Consider the following 18140-nt stretch of genomic DNA (forward strand, 5'->3'; position numbering starts at 1 on the left):
TTGAGTTGCTTCCCTTATACAATCAGTTTGAAAACGCATGGCACGCAATCACAAAAAAAAAATTCAAATAGCGCCTGAAGGAGATAAATCTAACTATTCACGTTTCAGGAATACCATATTTTTTTTTCATTGTGAAAATGGGTAGTTTATCATGTCCTCGTTTACTTGGCATACCCAATTTAGCTGGTTTTTGGTTCTTATTTTCACCGTAGGTCTTGTAGTTGGAACTAAAAGCCTACTTCAATATGTATTCATAAGAAATCATTATTCATACACTAATCCATACCACCTTTGCGTTTGGTTCAGAAAATGATTTTATTTTTAAACCTTTTTTTATTTAAGTAGTTAATCTATTTCAACAATAAACAAAATTAAGGTGTCGTTTCAAAAGCTATTCATCAAAACAACACATGGTTCGATGCATTGTGTCCATCGCATGCGACGACCAAACCAAGACATCTGTTTAATATACGGGAATAAACCGATGCAAATAAAAAACACAACGTTGGATGCTTATGTATATATTTAGCAAATGCAGGCGTGTTAACAAATTATAATTAAATAATTAATATTGAAACAATGAAATTCATAGACACTTTTAAACTAACTGCGTTAGTGATAACGCATCATATTTAAAGATCATAAACCCGTGAGTATCGAACAATGCTCAAGTTTCTTGATAATATAGTTGCATGCCTATAAGCGAGTACACTGAAACCTCTTTCTAAAGCATGCAGCTAAAATGTATGTAAGCCGTGGACTCTGATGACAGGCTTGGGCGTAATCATCATTTGTGTCTTGTTCTGAGAAAACTAGGCATAATGCATGTGCGTAAAGTGTCGTCCCAGATTAGCCTGTGCAGTCCGCACAGGCTAGTCAGGGACGATACTTTCCGCTTAAACTAGATTTTCGGTAAAAAGGGACTTCCTTTAAACGAAAAGTAACATTAAAGCGGAAAGTGTCGTCCCTGATTAGCCTGTGCGAACTGCGCAGGCTAATATGGGACGACACTTTACGCACATGCATTATGTCTAGTTTTCTCAGAACGCGACTCATTTATTCATGTTGGTCCTTAATTAATCTCAAAGAGGATTTCAACCATGCCAGTTCAACAAGACGCAGTAAAGATTTAAACATATACGCGTCGGCAAATGTCTTGGAAAGAGTGTGTTAAGAAAATAATAATATAAAAGCACATTCAAAATGTAGCCAATGTACAATAAGGAAGATAAGGCTAACATTACGCACAAACTTATCAAGGACGACACTTTCCGCTTTAATGATATTTTTCGTTTAAAGAATGTCTCTTCTAAGCAAAATTCTAGTTTAAGCGGAAAAATTACTACTACTTCTATTACCACTACCACTACCACTACTACTACTACTACTACTACTACTACTACTACTACTACTACCACTACCACTACCACTACCACTACTACTACTACTACTACTACTTCTACTACTACTACTACTACTGCTACTGCTACTGCTACTGCTACTACTACTACTACTACTACTACTACTATTGCTACTACTACTACTACTACTATTTCTACTACTACTACTACTACTACTACTACTACTACTACTACTACTACTACTACTACTACTACTACTACTACTGCTACTGCTACTGCTACTGCTACTACTACTACTATTACTACTAATACTACTACTACTACTACTACTACTATTGCTACTACTACTACTACTATTTCTACTACTACTACTACTACTACTACTACTTCTACTACTGCTACTGCTACTGCTACTGCTTCTGCTACTGCTACCGCTACCTCTACCGCTACCGCTACCGATACCACTACCACTACCACTACCACTACCACTACCACTACCACTACCACTACCACTGCCACTGCCACTACCACTACTACTACTACTACTACTACTACTACTACTACTACTACTACTACTACTACTACTACTACTACTACTACTACTACTACTACTACTACTACTACTACTACTACTACTACTACTACTACTACTACTACTACTACTACTACTATCGATATGTTCAACCCCGTTGATCCTTCACCCTGGTAATGCTCGATTGGTCTTCGTCGGCTCGTGTACCAATTAAATTTACCCTATTGTACTCCTAAGAATACTTAAATGTACCCCGGTTTTACGTATCAAGCATATTGTTACCAAACGAGCGCTAGTGATGCAACACAAACTGGGAATTACAAAACACCGCGATAAAGTTAAACATACAAACAAAAAAGGTTCAATGCAGATTGTCATGTATTACAATTGTCTGCATTATAAAAGAAATTCAAGCAGCCTTGATCTGAATTTCATTTAATCTAACAACTGTTAGAGCGCATTTTATATGGAGTTATTATTTAATAGTGTTATGCACTGTCACGATGTTGATTATCCTTACCTTGGCGTGCTCTATGGCCCATACATATAATACATTGTATACATTGGGACAACAGAAATACAAATTATTCACGCGCATGATCATTGATTCGATACATATACCTTGATAGAATCGGGACACGTTCATATCAGACGATACTTTTGTTGATGGAGAACAAAGGTAAATTTCACAATTTTCAATATCTTTAACAAAAAATAACGTGTCTATAAATCAAGCAAGTGCTTGAACAGAACATGAAGTCATCGGTAACTATTGGTGCGCTGTTAGCACTTGGTTGTCTTGTTTCACGCTCGGGCGCACAATGCGAAGGACCGGCAACTGCCGACGGGTCATCGTATTGCGTGGGGCGTGGCTTCTTTGGGCGCTTGCTTGGTCAGTATCAGTGGCAGACATGTGTAAGATCTTCCTACCTGTCCGCTGCCTCTAATGGGACTCGAATATGTGCGGCAGGACAAGGGTTATGCGCTTACAAATGCCAGGACGAATTGATGGACGTTCACAAGGAGTTTGATGTGGAAAAAGGTATATGTCTTGTTCGTGTCACTGTCTAAATTACTATACGAGATTTCACATTTTAATGATGCCATAATATTTATCCCAGAAACAATTATAGTTTAATAATAAAATAACACGATGGACTTTTTAAATTTAGTTTATGTACTTTTAAACCTAGTATTAGTATACATTTCTAGAAAACGCTTACATGTGCATACGTCTTAAGCTGTTCGCTTATTGAAGAGTATATGTTTTTAATAGCTTGATTTCATTTTTGTGAACGTCTTCGAGATATGATGTTGCATTTAATTTTAGTTATGACTTAAAGAATATAACTTCTATAAACGTGCATTTCAAAATATAGTACATGTGACTTTTGTTTTTATGTCATGTCACAAAAGCCGACGTGACTGAAGCGTGTAGGTGTGATCCTAATGCCGTTATGGTAAACGCAACCACGCTGCCGGCAAAATGCTTTACCCCAACCGGTATCGACTGCACCTGGCACGACGAATGTGTACAGGTAAGCAGTTAAAGGGACCTTTCCACAGATTTTGGCATGTATTGAAGTGTGTCATTAAATGCTTTATAATGATAAAGGTAAACATTGGATCTTTCAAAGCTCCAGTAAAAAAAAAAAACTAGAATAAAATTAAAGAAAGAAAAAATGGTAACCCTAATCCGGTTTCGAACTACTGACCCCTGGAGTAAAAGTTTAACGCTCAGACCACTTCGGTCATCCGTGCTAAAAAAATAGTATTGTGTTTTATACTTTATATAAGCAATCATCGTAGTGTAACAAAAGAAAACGACAACAACAGAAATCTCCAAATTATTCAATCGTTGCAACGCTTTTTAATTTTCAGGTTTTTTAATCGTCAAAAAGATGCATATAATGGATACTTTAGAGCATGATAAATGTTCGTTTCCTTACAAATATCATAACAACAACGAAATTTCGAGAATCTGAAATAATTTTGTTTAATTTTGGCAATTTACCAAAACGTGAAAAGGTCCCTTTAATAGTTCCTAATATTTCATACAACCTTGAAGCACAGGCCGACGTTTAATCCACAACAAATTCTAATGAACCGGTGCCATAAGACAGATCAGCAATGATTTACAGTTTTGATGCGTGAAATCGATGATACATATTCAAGTCACGGTCACTTTTCTTGGAAACAAAACGCCGGTCAGACTCCGAACTAGTTTTGTCCTATTATAAACTGCGCAGTTTGACGATGATTATACTTAAGTTCATGTGATAATATGTTGTGTATATAATATCGCATCTGGCTATACGAATGTTAGGCTAACAAAGTCGGAATAAAAAAGAAAAAATATGAAATCTTTTATTTCATATGTCAAAAAGAAATTTCAAGTATATTCATATATTTGTTTTAGTCCAAATTCAAATGCGACTGGGCCAACATGAAATGGTCGAAACTCGCATCAAGTATGTGCCAGCTATTTCAGACGCATAAGAACGACTTTGACGTGATTGGTCAACGGTGGATATCTGGTGTAGGCAAATGCCTGCACGACATGCAGGTTCCATTCTTGCGTCCGTACGTGCGGCCTTTGTGTGAGGCTCTGACAACGGCCGGCCCGAAGATACAAGAGCTTTGCTACAGAACCCCGGGAGGGGGAGCGCCGAATTTATGCGACGTCGGATTTGTGAACTGGATAAAAGTAGTTGGAACAGTTAGGGAGACTGTTCAAGATGAGCAGAATGCGATGCATGCAGACCCAACGAAGGAATTGAGAGGCCTTGATGAAAGGATCATTCAGGAGGGAACAGCGCTGATAAAGGAATGTGGTTGGGACATCAGTCATTTCAAAATTCTTAAGATGAGACTTAAAGCCCTTGACCTCATATCGAAAATCTCCAGCATTTCAAAAATGATCGCCGATCAATTGAGGAGACAGCTGGAGGTCAAATTTGGGATTGGTTTAAATAAGCTTTTGATCTTTCCGCTTGATTTTGCAGAACACAGGGTTGGGAAAAGAAACGCCGATGCGTATAACACCAACGTTTTCTTTCTGATCACTTCCAAGCAATTGTATGACCTGCGAGACGCCGACAGTTCATCGTCTCTGCGAATGGCGCCCATTTTTGAATACCTAGAAAAGTCCGTATCTGAAGGAACACTGAAAGACGTCATTTCCTTTAAAGACGCTGGTATTACTAAGATTGAAGTATTCGAGTCTTTTGAGTCCGGCCGACCCGTGCAGCATGGGGAACTTCCGGACACAAAGCTCATGGCTGACCAGATCGCGCTTCTTGTTATACTGATTCTTATTATATTGTCTTCTATGTTTGGTACTTTTTGCTATTGTATGAGAAGACGGAACGGCCTTTACAAAGAAAAGTATATCCAGATGAAGTAGTGATAGCTTTTTGTAGCAAAAACGCTGTCAAAAGATTGATATAAATTGCATGTGCCATAATCCACTGTTATTCAACGAAATTAGAATTATATTATGAATAAGAATAAGTGCACATGAAATTTTTTAAGACAGAATAGGTAAATATTATGTGTTTACATTTATACCTTCATGAAATAACGAAACAAAATGAAATATTTAATGATTTCAAGTTTGCATTTGATACATGTACTTTGATACTTAAAGCGGGTATATACGATTTTTATATGTGCTGAATTGTAAAATATTGATACAAATATGTTATAATAACACACAATATGCAAGAAAAATGATACATTTAAGACGAATTTCATAAAATACAGCAAATACAAATTAGCGCCCCGAGCCGATTGTGACGAAGATAATTCGTAATTATTTTCCTACAACAACCGATGCATTCGTCTTTTTAGTAAGTGTTCGTGTGTCGTATGAATCGATATCGCTGCAGGAATTTCAAATGAACCGTTAAACTAAATTTAGATTCACATCGTACATGCATGATATACATGCTGGCGAATTCGGCTGTACAGCCTTTTTCGATTTCAGAATTAAATATCTGGCTTATTTAGCATTTTTCGACACATGTTCTTCTTATTTTTTATTTTAGTTTATATTGAAATATATATATAATGAGTTTTTTACACATTTTTTATAAATTCATAAATATTTGACAAAATCGTATATACCCGCTTTAAGATGTGTGATTATATTGATACACTAGCTTGATTAATAAGATTTTGTAAACAAATAAGTACTTATAATATGATTGGTAGTGATCCTGATATTAGAAGCATATCGAGTTGTAAAGGCTGTAAAACATGATATAGTTTAAAAGGATATGTTGTATAGAGGAAAAAATATCATAATCAGTATTGTGATTTAAGAAAGTATATAAAATTTAAATGCATAAACGTGAGTCGTGCATTTTATTTCTCCATTATGTTTCGTATGGGGTCCCTTCCGTCGAAGAAAAAATGGTATGTAGAAACCTTAAAATAAAAAGTCTATGCTAACAACATATTAAATGTTCAAAATATGTTTGGATATTTTTTTCTCATATATCATTTTGAACAGACCAGAAAAGTATGTTTAAATTTTAGTTGTACATGCAATATATTTATGTTTATTGAGACACACAAGAGTTCGTTTCCTTGGTCAAATCAGTACTTGTTGTCTTTGCAGATTATATTATCAGAGATGAGATAACAGTAAAGAAAAACTCACGCTCGTATCTTTTTTAAGATCGAGCGACATTCTTTACAGCTAATCAAATAAACTGATAGTTTTAATTTGTCATGATGAAGATCTAGACATGTTTTAACATGGAAGTGGACACCAGACCATAATACTACACCCTAAAAGATGCTTTATTATCAGTCATTCAGATAAAATTCAACTATTTACTGTGTTAATATAAAGCAAAATGCTTTTGTCCTTGAATGACACCATACGCAAAGTAAAGACTTAATGAGACGTATTGCGTACTGAGAGTATTTCAAATTAGAACGAACATGAATTCTTTGATTTTAAGATTATGAGTCGTGTTCTGAGAAAACTGGGCAAAATGCATGTGCGTAAAGTGTCGTCCCAGATTAGCCTGTGCAGTCCGCACAGGCTTATCAGGGACGACACTTTCCGCCTTAATTTGATTTTTGCTAAAAAAGACTTCATTTAAACGAAAAATGTCATAAAAGCGGAAAGTGTCAACCCTGATTAGCCCGTACGGACTGCACAGGCTAATCTGGGACGACACTTTACGCACAAGCATTATGCCCTGTTTTCTCAGAACACGACTCATTTACTCAAGCTCTATTATATTCGTACGTCTAGTACCGAACTCAACAAATTGACTGCATGATAAGATTCGTACGGTTAGTACTGAACCCAACGAATGGACAGCACGATATGGAGTCAATGGGACTTATTCACAGTGTGGTAAAATGAAGATTTTAACAATTATTCTCATCAATTCAAAACAGACTGTTTGGAAGTGTAAAGTTTAAAGGGGCCTTTTTACATATTTTGGCATGTATTGAAGCTGTAATTAAATGCTTTATATTGATAAATGTAAACATTGAATCTAAAAAGCTCCATTAAAAAATAAAGAAAGAAAAAAAGTAACTCTCAACTGGGCTCGAACCACTGACCCTTGGAGCAAAAGTCTTTCGCTTAGACCACTTGCCCATACAAGGATGTATACCATATATAAGCAATCCTCGTTGTGTCACAAAATATAACGGCAACAGCAGAAATTATTTAATCGTTTCGCGTTGCAACGCTTTATAATTTTAAGGTTTTTAATCGTCAAAAGATGCTTATAATGGATATTTTAGAGCATCGTAAATGAACAGTATTACTGTTTCCTCACAAATACCATAACTACCACGAAAATTTGCGAATCTGAAACATTTTTTTTATTTTGTCAATTTACCAAAACGTGAAAAGTTCCCGTTTAAAAAGAGAAATAACACTTTTGGAAAACAACAATGTTTCAACTATTGGATCATTAACGGATCATTCGAAATCGGTAAATTAGTAATTTTTGTAACGACTTTTCTCGATGAATTGTTAAAATGTTGGTTGTGCGGCTCAGTAGTAGCGCATTCCCTTTTGCTTCCAGAGGTCCCTGTGTCGAATCCCGCGCAGTGCATTTTTTATTAGACGTTTTATCTTGCAATAATTATTAGTTAAGACTACTTAAAGCATTACATATTTGTTAGTGAAGAAAAATGCTTTTCTTCATGAAAGGCGAAAATCTTTGAAAAAGTCTCTTCACGCATACAAACAACAACGTTTCAATTCAGATTGCAATGTTTCGCACTTGTCATTCTTACAAAAAAATAATTCACTCGTTGTTATTCTGAATTTATTTCGTGTACACCTTTTAGTGCACGTAATAGATGGACAATTTTATTTAATATGATTATGCACTGTCATATACGTTAGTTGACTATCCTTACATTGACGCGTGATACATTTACATTGATAGAGTGGAAACACATGTGAACCAAAGAGCACTATTGTTTATAGAGAACAGGGATACAAGTATTAATTTTAAGATGTTATGGTGGGTCAATATACCGTGTGCTAACGCCAATACGTCGACAGGAATTCCACATATGGAGAGGATTACACGTCCTTAAACTATTCCTTCAATTAATTATGCACTAGTGAGCAAACAATAATATAACGTTCTGACTAATAGGTAATACTAGTGAGCAAACAAGAATACAACATTCTGACTAATAGGTAATACTAGTGAGCAAACAAGAATATAGCATTCTGACTAATAGGTGATACTAGTGAGCAAACAAGAATATAACATTCTGACTAATAGGTGATACTAGTGAGCAAACAAGAATATAACATTCTGACTTATAGGTGATACTAGTGAGCAAACAAGAATATAACATTCTGACTAATAGGTGATACTAGTGAGCAAACAAGAATATAACATTCTGACTAATAGGTGATACTAGTGAGCAAACAAGAATATAACATTCTGACTAATAAATGATACTAGTGAGCAAACAAGAATATAACATTCTGACTAATAGGTGATACTAGTGAGCAAACAATAATAATATTCTGACTAATAGGTGATCTTGATAGTAACGTATCGTGTTAGTCTAAGTTAATTGAAAAACATGTATATTATGTATATTTTTATTTTATATGTTTATACCAAAAAGGATATTTGCTGATGTTGTTGTCCACGATACTGATGCAGCTATATATATATATATATATTATATATATATATATATATATATATAGATATATATATATATCTATATATAATATATATATATATATATATATATATATATATATATATATATATATATATATATATCTATATATCTATCTATCTCTCTATATCTCTCTATCTATATCTCTCTATCTCTCTCTCTCTCTCTCTCTCTCTCTCTCTCTCTCTCTATCTCTCTCTCTCTCTCTCTCTATCTCTATCTATCTATCTCTCTCTATGTATTTATAGCTGCATCAGTATCGTGGACAACCTATATATATAGCTGCATCAGTATCGTGGACAACAATATATATATAGCTGCATCAGTATCGTGGACAACAATATATATATAGCTACATCAGTATCGTGGACAACAATATATATATAGCTGCAACAGTATCGTGGACAACAATATATATATAGCTGCAGCAGTATCGTGGACAACAATATATAATAGCTGCATCAGTATCGTGGACAACAATATATATATAGCTGCATCAGTATCGTGGACAACAATATATATATAGCTGCATCAGTATCGTGGACAACAATATATATATAGCTGCATCAGTATCGTGGACAACAATATATATATATAGCTGCATCAGTATCGTGGACAACAATATATATATATATATATATATATATATATATATATATATATATATACTCATACTGGGTTAACTATAGGGTCTGTGATATATTTCCGGAGTGTTGGGTACTTCCCTTTCCCATGCTAGTATCCAACTGAAAAATAGCGTGTTTTATGCGAATTACCTTCAACAACCTATATATAACTCGAAACTTAATATATCTAGTTATTTCTGCAGACAAATAACATATACATTTTTTTACTTTAAACCTCGTATCTGGGTCCTCATGACCCAATTATTTTTTTATATATGTATACTCTGTGATACTTGATACCGACATACCGGGTCCCTGAGATAGTGTCACTTGAAATACGAAACATTGTTTGCTAAAAAATGAGTTGGCCTTGAGCATAGTTATATCTTGCGACACTCGCATTAGAATTGTGGTTAAGATCTTCTCGACCTCAAACTTTATATATTAAATCCTCACGATCAGATGTGTTTGTATTTGTGTGGCCTATGCATGAATCGCTCTGCATGGTTTCCTTGCATTATACATTTAATAACATTTTGAGTCGAATTCATTTTACAGAGGGAATGACACAATGGTGAACTAAATATGTGTTTAATGTTATTTTAATATTTTTTTGAATTTTTGCATTATTTGACTACGTATCGTGTTATTTTCTCCTGTTGCGTGATTTTGTAGTCGCCGGAACTTTTAAAAGCACAATGTCCTTGGTTAAACAATTGAGATAATGTAGGATAGAATCATCCTTGTAGAAATCATTGAATTATATAACAGTGGTGTCCGTGTGATGCAAGCAGCTATAATGAAACAGTTGTCGCTATAACAGTTTCATTGCAAAGATACGTAAAGGTAAAACAGTTGCGGATCGTTAATGGTAAATAGATATGACAACCAAAAACAAAACATTTATAGGATTATTAAATTGAAATGAAAAATAGAAGTCAAACGAATATTTAAACGTTATAACAATATGTATTTACTTATTGTGTTTAAACCTGACGTGATGTCACCCTGGCGTGACACGAGTATAAATGTTTTTATGATAGCTTCGAAAAGGATTTCAAAGATAATGACTAAAACACGCAGCGATTCCTAGTACAAGAAGAGTACCGCTATTAAGACCACATTGAACACTGTAAATTGCAATTTTTCAAGATTGCATGGTCCCAAAGTATTGAATAAAGAACAAAATACCCTGTTAATTATGAAGTCCGACATGCTATTAAGACCAAGCTGAAAGTAGCGGAACTTTACTGTAGTTTTATGTGCCTTCGTGGAAAATGATCCAGTCATCGATATTCGGTCCACTTCCTCATGTCCAACAGAAAGATATTCATTTCGTGCTTTGAACTATTCTGAAGATTTTAGTCATAGTTATGTCATAAATATCGAATAGGGACTTGTAAAACCAGTTCTTTAACTTGCATTATTGCTTCGCAAGAATGGACCTGTAAAAATGCTTTCAAATTAGTTAAAAGGAAGGTATTTTGAAAAAAAATCTGATTTTGTCTTATAAACAAAAAAAAACAACATTGAATGTGATACATAACCCATCACAGTATCCAATAACAGACGGACGAAAAGATTTGAGTATAGCCTATACCACTTGCGACTGGGTATAATACATAAGAACCTCCAATAACTAAAGGCAGTGGCTAGTCGTACAGTCCCGTACGGCTAGACAAGAGGCTAACCGTACGGCCCCGTACGGCTAGACAATAGGCTAGCCTTACGGCGCTGTACGTATTATAGCCTTTCCTATTGAGATTGTCTAGCCGTACGGCTTATAAAGTATAGAATTGTCATTTAGTGCTGTTAATCAGTAATATGCAGCAAAGACAAATAAGCGCCCGAGCCGATTGTGACGAAGATATTTCGTACATATTTTCCTAAAATAAGGCTAGTATTCCACCAATCCGCATCCGCATCCGTATCCGCGTCAGTATCTGCAAAATCGTTATACGGACGCTATATTCCATTTATCCGCAAACGGATGCGGACGAGATACGGACGGCATTTAGCACGATGAGAGTAGCTGTCATCTAAAAAATAAACTGAAAATCTATCGAATTCGTGAAAAAATACCCGGAATTATACAACCAACGCAGTTCTGCATATCGTGACTCTGATTATACTTTAAAGTTTAAATGTATGGAAAATCATAGCCAAGGCACTAAAAGAAGATGTTTCAGGTATTTACCATTTGTATCCTTTTACGGACAGAACGATGATTTGTACCTTATATCTACTTAAATTCACGCTTAGCAGCTTGTCCTTCATTATAATTATCTCAATAATTATAATTTTTAGTTTTATCCATATACAAAAATAAAGATACGTTCGACGTATGCGGATAAATGGAATATAGCGTCCGTATATTTTGCGGATACGGATACATTTACAGATAGATGGAATAGTAGCCCAAGAATGCTCACTTGAGCGTTCTATTGCGGACGCCTATTCGCGTGCGGATACGGATAAATGGAATAAGTGCAGTGCATTTCTACTTGTTTTATTTTTTGCGGATGCGGATATGCGGTTGCGGACAGATGGAATAGTAGCCTATAACTGAAGCATTCGTATTTTTAGTTAGTGTTCGTGTGGCGAATAAATGGTTGCAGGAATTTATCAAAGCGCTGACGTCACTGTAGGTGTTCGTTGTTGTATAAGTTTAGACGCAACTCAGTTTAAAAATTATGTTATAGCTTTTTATATTGCAAGTTTTGAATGGACACAATCCATTCAAAATTATAAAGAGTGTGTCTTAAAGCACAGGTTCAGATGTTTTTTTTTTAAATCATTAATAAAAAATAAATTTTTAGCTTCGTTTTGGGAAAACAGGGCTAATGCTTATGCATAAATTGTCATCCCAGTACAAGAGACCCTTTAAACATTATAAAATAAGACATGTCGTCCTTGTTTAGCGTGTTTGCATTGCACAAGCTTATCAGTATGCACAGGCTTATCTTATTTGACATGCATTAAGCCCTGTTTTCTCTGAAAGCAGCCAGTATGTGCAGATTTTCAATGATAAACACTAGACTGGCCAATATCGTCTTACAAGCTGTTAAACTCTATTACTCATATACACCAACTGCAGTGCACCAGTGAGTTGTGGACTATAAACAGGCAAATGTGGTGGTTATCTTTCCTAGCAGACGCTAGTAGAATGTGTAGTCTGCTGCAACGGACAGTGGTTGTCTTTCCATGTCATAGTTAAAGGGATCTTTTCACGGTTTGGTAAATTGACAAAATTGAAAATAGTTGTTTCAGATTCGCAAATTTTCGTTTTAGTTATGATATTTGTGAGGAATCAGTATTACTGAACATTAACCATGGTCTAATATAGCCATTATATGCATCTTTTCACGATTTAAAAACCTAAAAATTATAGAGCGTTGCAACGCGAAACGATTGAATAATTTGGAGAGTTCTGTTGTTATCGTTTAAATTTGTGAAACTACGAAGATTGCTTATATCAGGTATAGAATACACCTCTCATGTATGCTTGGCAGGATAGCTCATTAGGCTAAAGCGTTTTTTACTCCAGGATTCCGGGGGTCACTGGTTCGAGCCCTTGTACGGGCTACTTTTTTCCATTTTTAAATTTTATTTTTGATTTTTTTTCTGGAGCGTTAAAAATCCAATGTTTACATTCATCAATATAAAGCATCTAATGACAAACTTCAAAACATGTCAAATCTGTGAAAAGGCCCCTTTAAGGCTTCTACGCACATACCGATTTGCAAAAACATTAGCGTTAGCTGACGCTCACACTAAAAATGAACCGTTAAACTAAATTTAGATTCACATCGTACATGCACGATTTACATGCTGGCGAATTCGACTGTACATACATTTTCGATTTCAGAATTTAATATCTGGCTTATTTTGCATATATCGACACATGTTCTTCTTAACTTTTATTTAAGTTTATGTTCAAATATATGTTTAATAAGTTGTTTTTTTTTATACACATTTTATGTAAATTAATAAATATTTGAAAAAATCGTATAATCTCGCTTTAAAAATTCGTCATCTTTCACGGCTTCCTTTCATGTCATACGGTTGCTTATTTGATTCATTAATTAGTCGACGTTCCTAAGGCGTGAAAAACCTGTATTAAAGAGTTGCGGCATCGATATTTTGAAATTTAATGACGACAGCCGTCAAAGTTACGTTCTAGAAATTGACTTACACACACATAATTTAAATCGGTTTCTAATTTGATTCTTTAATAAGACGACTTTCCTATGTAAGGAGTGAAAACTGTTTTAATTAGTTGCGGCATCGATATTATGAAATTCAATGACGGCCAAGGTACTTCTCAGAAATGGAGTCACACAAATAATTTAATTGTCGTTCAGACAATGGATAAATATATGGTTTCATACAGGCAATTTATCAGTTCACTGAAAATGGTTGTCTTTAACTTAGACAATATCCATAGGAAAGGCTATACGTACAGAGCCGTACGGCAAACCTATTGTCTACCCGTACGGGGCCGTGCGGCTAGCCTCTTGTCTAGCCGTACGACTAGCCACTGTAAAATGTATAGTTATTTCATTTTCATTTTACAAATGTCTTTAAAAATATATTTAAATTTTCTCTATCATGGAAGTGTCATTTATTCATACAACACATGACAAATTATAACAACAATATATGTTAAAATTATCTGACCCTTGTCAGACGTTTTATTATGAAACTAATAAATGATATGCATGATTGTCAGATTGTGAAATGCTCAATTCAAGTATTATATAAGAGATAAATGGTGACGGACCCATGACAAACAAATAATTGGAGATAGTAGTAACAATCCATCATAAGTTGCAGTACGAACTAAATGATTATCATGAAAATAAAAACTGATTTAACAAGCAAATTCGTTGAATTGATATCCCCCGCCATTATACTTCTGGATACAAGTTATGGCTCTGGACACACAAAAAAAGCATTTTTTTCAAATACAAAGGGTCATAACTCCGCTATTAATCAAGGATGTACAATGCCATTTGGCGTGCATCATCCTCTTATCCATATATATATACTCGTACCAAGTTTCAATGAAATCTGCTAAAGCACTTCCAAGATATGGTTCCGGACACAAAAGTGCCGGACGGACAGACGGAAAGACGGACAATGCCAAATTAATATCCCTCCGCTGTTGGCGGGGGATCACAAAAATTAAGCAAAATTAATTACATACACAACAAGATGCGTTTGTGAAACCCAATGCCCCGTATATAACGTTTGACCTTGAAGGATGACCTTGACCCTTCACCACTCAAAATGTGCAGCTCCATGAGATACACATGCATGTCAAATATAAAATTGCTAGCTTCAATATTGCAGAAGTAACATAACATGAGCAATTTTGACCCATATATTTGACCTTGAAGGATGACCTTGACCTTTCACCACTCAAAATGTGCAGCTCTATGAGATACATATGCATGCCAAATATCAAGTTGCTATCTTCAATAGTGCAAACGTATTCATAAAATAAGCGATTTGGGCCACATATATTTAACCTCTGACCTTGAAGGATGACTTTGACCTTTCAACACTCAAAATTTGCAGCTCCATGAGATACACATGCATGCCAAATTTCAAGTTGCTATCTTCAATATTGCAAAAGTATTAATAAAATAAGCGATTTGGGCCACATATATTTGACCTCTGACCTTGAAGGATGACCTTGACCTTTCACCACTCAAAATGTGCAGCTCAATGAGATACACATGCTTGGCAAATATCAAGTTGCTATCTTCAATATTGCAAAAGAATTCATAAAATGAGCGATTTTGGCCACATATATTTGACCTCTGACCTTGAAGGATGACCTTGACCTTTCACCAATGATAATGTGCAGCTTCAGGAGATGCATTTGCATGCCAAATATCAAGTTGCTACTTTCAATATTGCAAAATGTTAAAGTTGGCATAAACAGACCAACCAACCAATCAACAGACCGACAGAGCAAAAACAACATGTCCCCCACTACTATAGTGGGGGACATAAAAATAGACTGATCCTACAAGCAAACCCCATATTTACACAGAACAATGTCTGAATTGACATAAATTTGGACAAAAAACATGCATTTTCCTGGATTTGAAGCACAGACCTTTTGATTGCAAACAACAGTCTTACTTACTAAGACATTTCTGAAAATTACACGTTGCCAGCAAAGTACATTTTTAAATCAGATATGCAATGTCATGTCCTTACCAAATTGTACTAGAGCTGTTTTCACTTCGAGTTTGCAAACAGCCTTAAAATATAAACTAAACACTAGAAAAGAATCTTTAACAAGGGCTGTTTGTAAAACAAGCATGCCCCCCATATGGGCTGTCCGTTGTAGTGGCAGCCATTGTGTGAATACGTTTTTTGTCACTGTGACCTTGACCTTTGACCTAGTGACCTGAAAATCAATAGGGGTCATCTGTGAGTCACGATCAATGTACCTATGAAGTGTCATGATCCTAGGCAAAAGCGTTCTTGAGTTATCATCCGAAAATCATTTTACTATTTCGGGTCACCGTGACCTTGACCTTGTGACCTCAAAATCAATAAGGGTCATCTGTGAGTCATGATCAATCTACCTGTGAAGTTTCATGATCCTAGGCATATGCGTTCTTGAGTTATCATCTGAAAACCATTTTACTATTTCGGGTCACCGTGACCTTGACCTTTGACCTAGTGACCTCAAAATCAATAGGGGTCATCTGCAAGTCATGATCAATCTAGCCATGAAGTTTCATGATCCTAGGCGTATGAATTTTTGAGTTATCATCCGGAAACCATTTTACTATTTTGGGTCACCGTGACCTTGACCTTTGACCTCAAAATCAATAGGGGTCATCTGCGAGTCATGATCAATGTACCTATGGAGTTTCATGATCCTAGGCCCAAGCGTTCTTGAGTTATCGTCTGACAACCACCTGGTGGACGGACCGACAAACTGACATACCGACAGACCGACCGACATGAGCAAAGCAATATACCCCCTCTTCTTCGAAGGGGGGCATAATGAGATAAAAGTGCACTTACAAAATCAAAGTCTTTCATTTTGAAAACCAATAGACAGAATTATAACATATAAAAGTATACAATCTTCAGTACACTGATCAACAAATTAAAACATTTTAAATCATACAATTTGCATAAAATTCAAAGCTTGATATCTCAAAAACTTATCCACAATATTGAAAGATATTAAGAATCTTACAATCTGCATCATAACTAAAGCTCAATATCTTATAAAACTGATTGACTAAACTGCAACATTTTACAAATTATTTAATCTACAAAAAATGAAAAACTTCATATTTCAAAATTCAACCGACAGCATTGACACATATTTAGAATCATACAAAGTTAAAGCTTCAAATGTCAACTTGAAATGAGTCCAAAGTACACGGACTTTAGTGAAACACTGGTAAGGGACTAAAAGGCAGTTAACAACAAGAGCTGTGTTCGTAAAACACAATCCCCCTTACTGCGCCGCTTTGAAGCCATATATTCGACCTATGACATTGAATTATGACCTTGACCTTTCACCACTCAAAATGTGCAGCTCCATGAGATACACATGCTTGCCAAATATGAAGTTGCTATCTTCAATATTGCAAAAGTATTCATAAAATGAGCGATTTTGGCCACATATATTTGACCTCTGACCTTGACCTTTCAGAAAATTAAAATGTGCAGCTCTATGAGATACATATGCATGCCAATATCAAGTTGCTATCTTCAATATTGCAAAAGTTATTGCAAATGTTAAAGTTGGCGTAAACAGATCAACCAACCAACCAACAGACAGGACAAAAACAATATGTCCCCCACTACTATAGTGAGGGACATAAAAATAGACTGAACCTTCAAGCAAACCCCAAATTTACATAGAACAATGTCTGAATCGCCATAAATTTGGACAAAAAACATGCATTACCCTGTATTTGAAGCACAGACCTTTTGATTGCAAACAACAGTCTTACTAAGACATTTCAGAAAATTACACGTTGCCAGCAAAGTACATTTTAAAATCAGATATGCAATGTCATGTCCTTACCAAATTGTAATAGAACTGTTTTCACTTCGAGTTTGCAAACAGCCTTAAAATATAAACTAAACACTAGAAAAGAATCTTTCAGGAGATAAAAGTGCACTTACAAAATCAAAGTCTTTCATTTTGAAAACCAATAGACAGAATTAAAACATAAAAATTATGCAATCTTCATTACACTGATCAACACCATTAAAACATTTAAAATCATACAATTTGCATAAAACTCAAAGCTTGATATCTCAAAAACTTATCCACAATATTGAAAGATATTAAGAATCTTACAATCTGCATCATATTTAAAGCTCAATATCTTATAAACTGATTGACGAAACGCAACAACATTTTACAAATTA

The 18140-nt window shown here is 35.1% G+C and overlaps 2 protein-coding genes and 1 long non-coding RNA gene across 3 annotated transcripts in view; 1 reads left to right on the top strand and 2 right to left on the bottom strand.

The window, feature by feature from the left end:
- The window catches only part of LOC127845955 (aquaporin-4-like), a 170391-nt gene that overhangs the window by 32676 nt on the left and 119575 nt on the right, over positions 1-18140 (bottom strand). The window lies entirely within an intron of this gene.
- Positions 2541-5348, top strand: LOC127845861 (uncharacterized). Its single transcript, XM_052377031.1, has 3 exons — positions 2541-2935; positions 3310-3431; positions 4313-5348. The coding sequence occupies exons 1-3, from the start codon at positions 2647-2649 to the stop codon at positions 5297-5299; spliced, it is 1398 nt and encodes a 465-aa protein (XP_052232991.1). The 5' UTR covers positions 2541-2646; the 3' UTR covers positions 5300-5348.
- On the bottom strand, positions 14379-17978 carry LOC127845865 (uncharacterized). The gene is made up of 2 exons (XR_008033442.1): positions 15540-17978; positions 14379-15393 (listed from the first exon to the last, which is right to left on the bottom strand). It is a non-coding gene; the product is annotated as an uncharacterized LOC127845865 (long non-coding RNA).

Source organism: Dreissena polymorpha, chromosome 9 (genome assembly GCF_020536995.1).
Source record: "Dreissena polymorpha isolate Duluth1 chromosome 9, UMN_Dpol_1.0, whole genome shotgun sequence".
In the NCBI taxonomy this organism is placed as follows: domain Eukaryota; kingdom Metazoa; phylum Mollusca; class Bivalvia; order Myida; family Dreissenidae; genus Dreissena; species Dreissena polymorpha.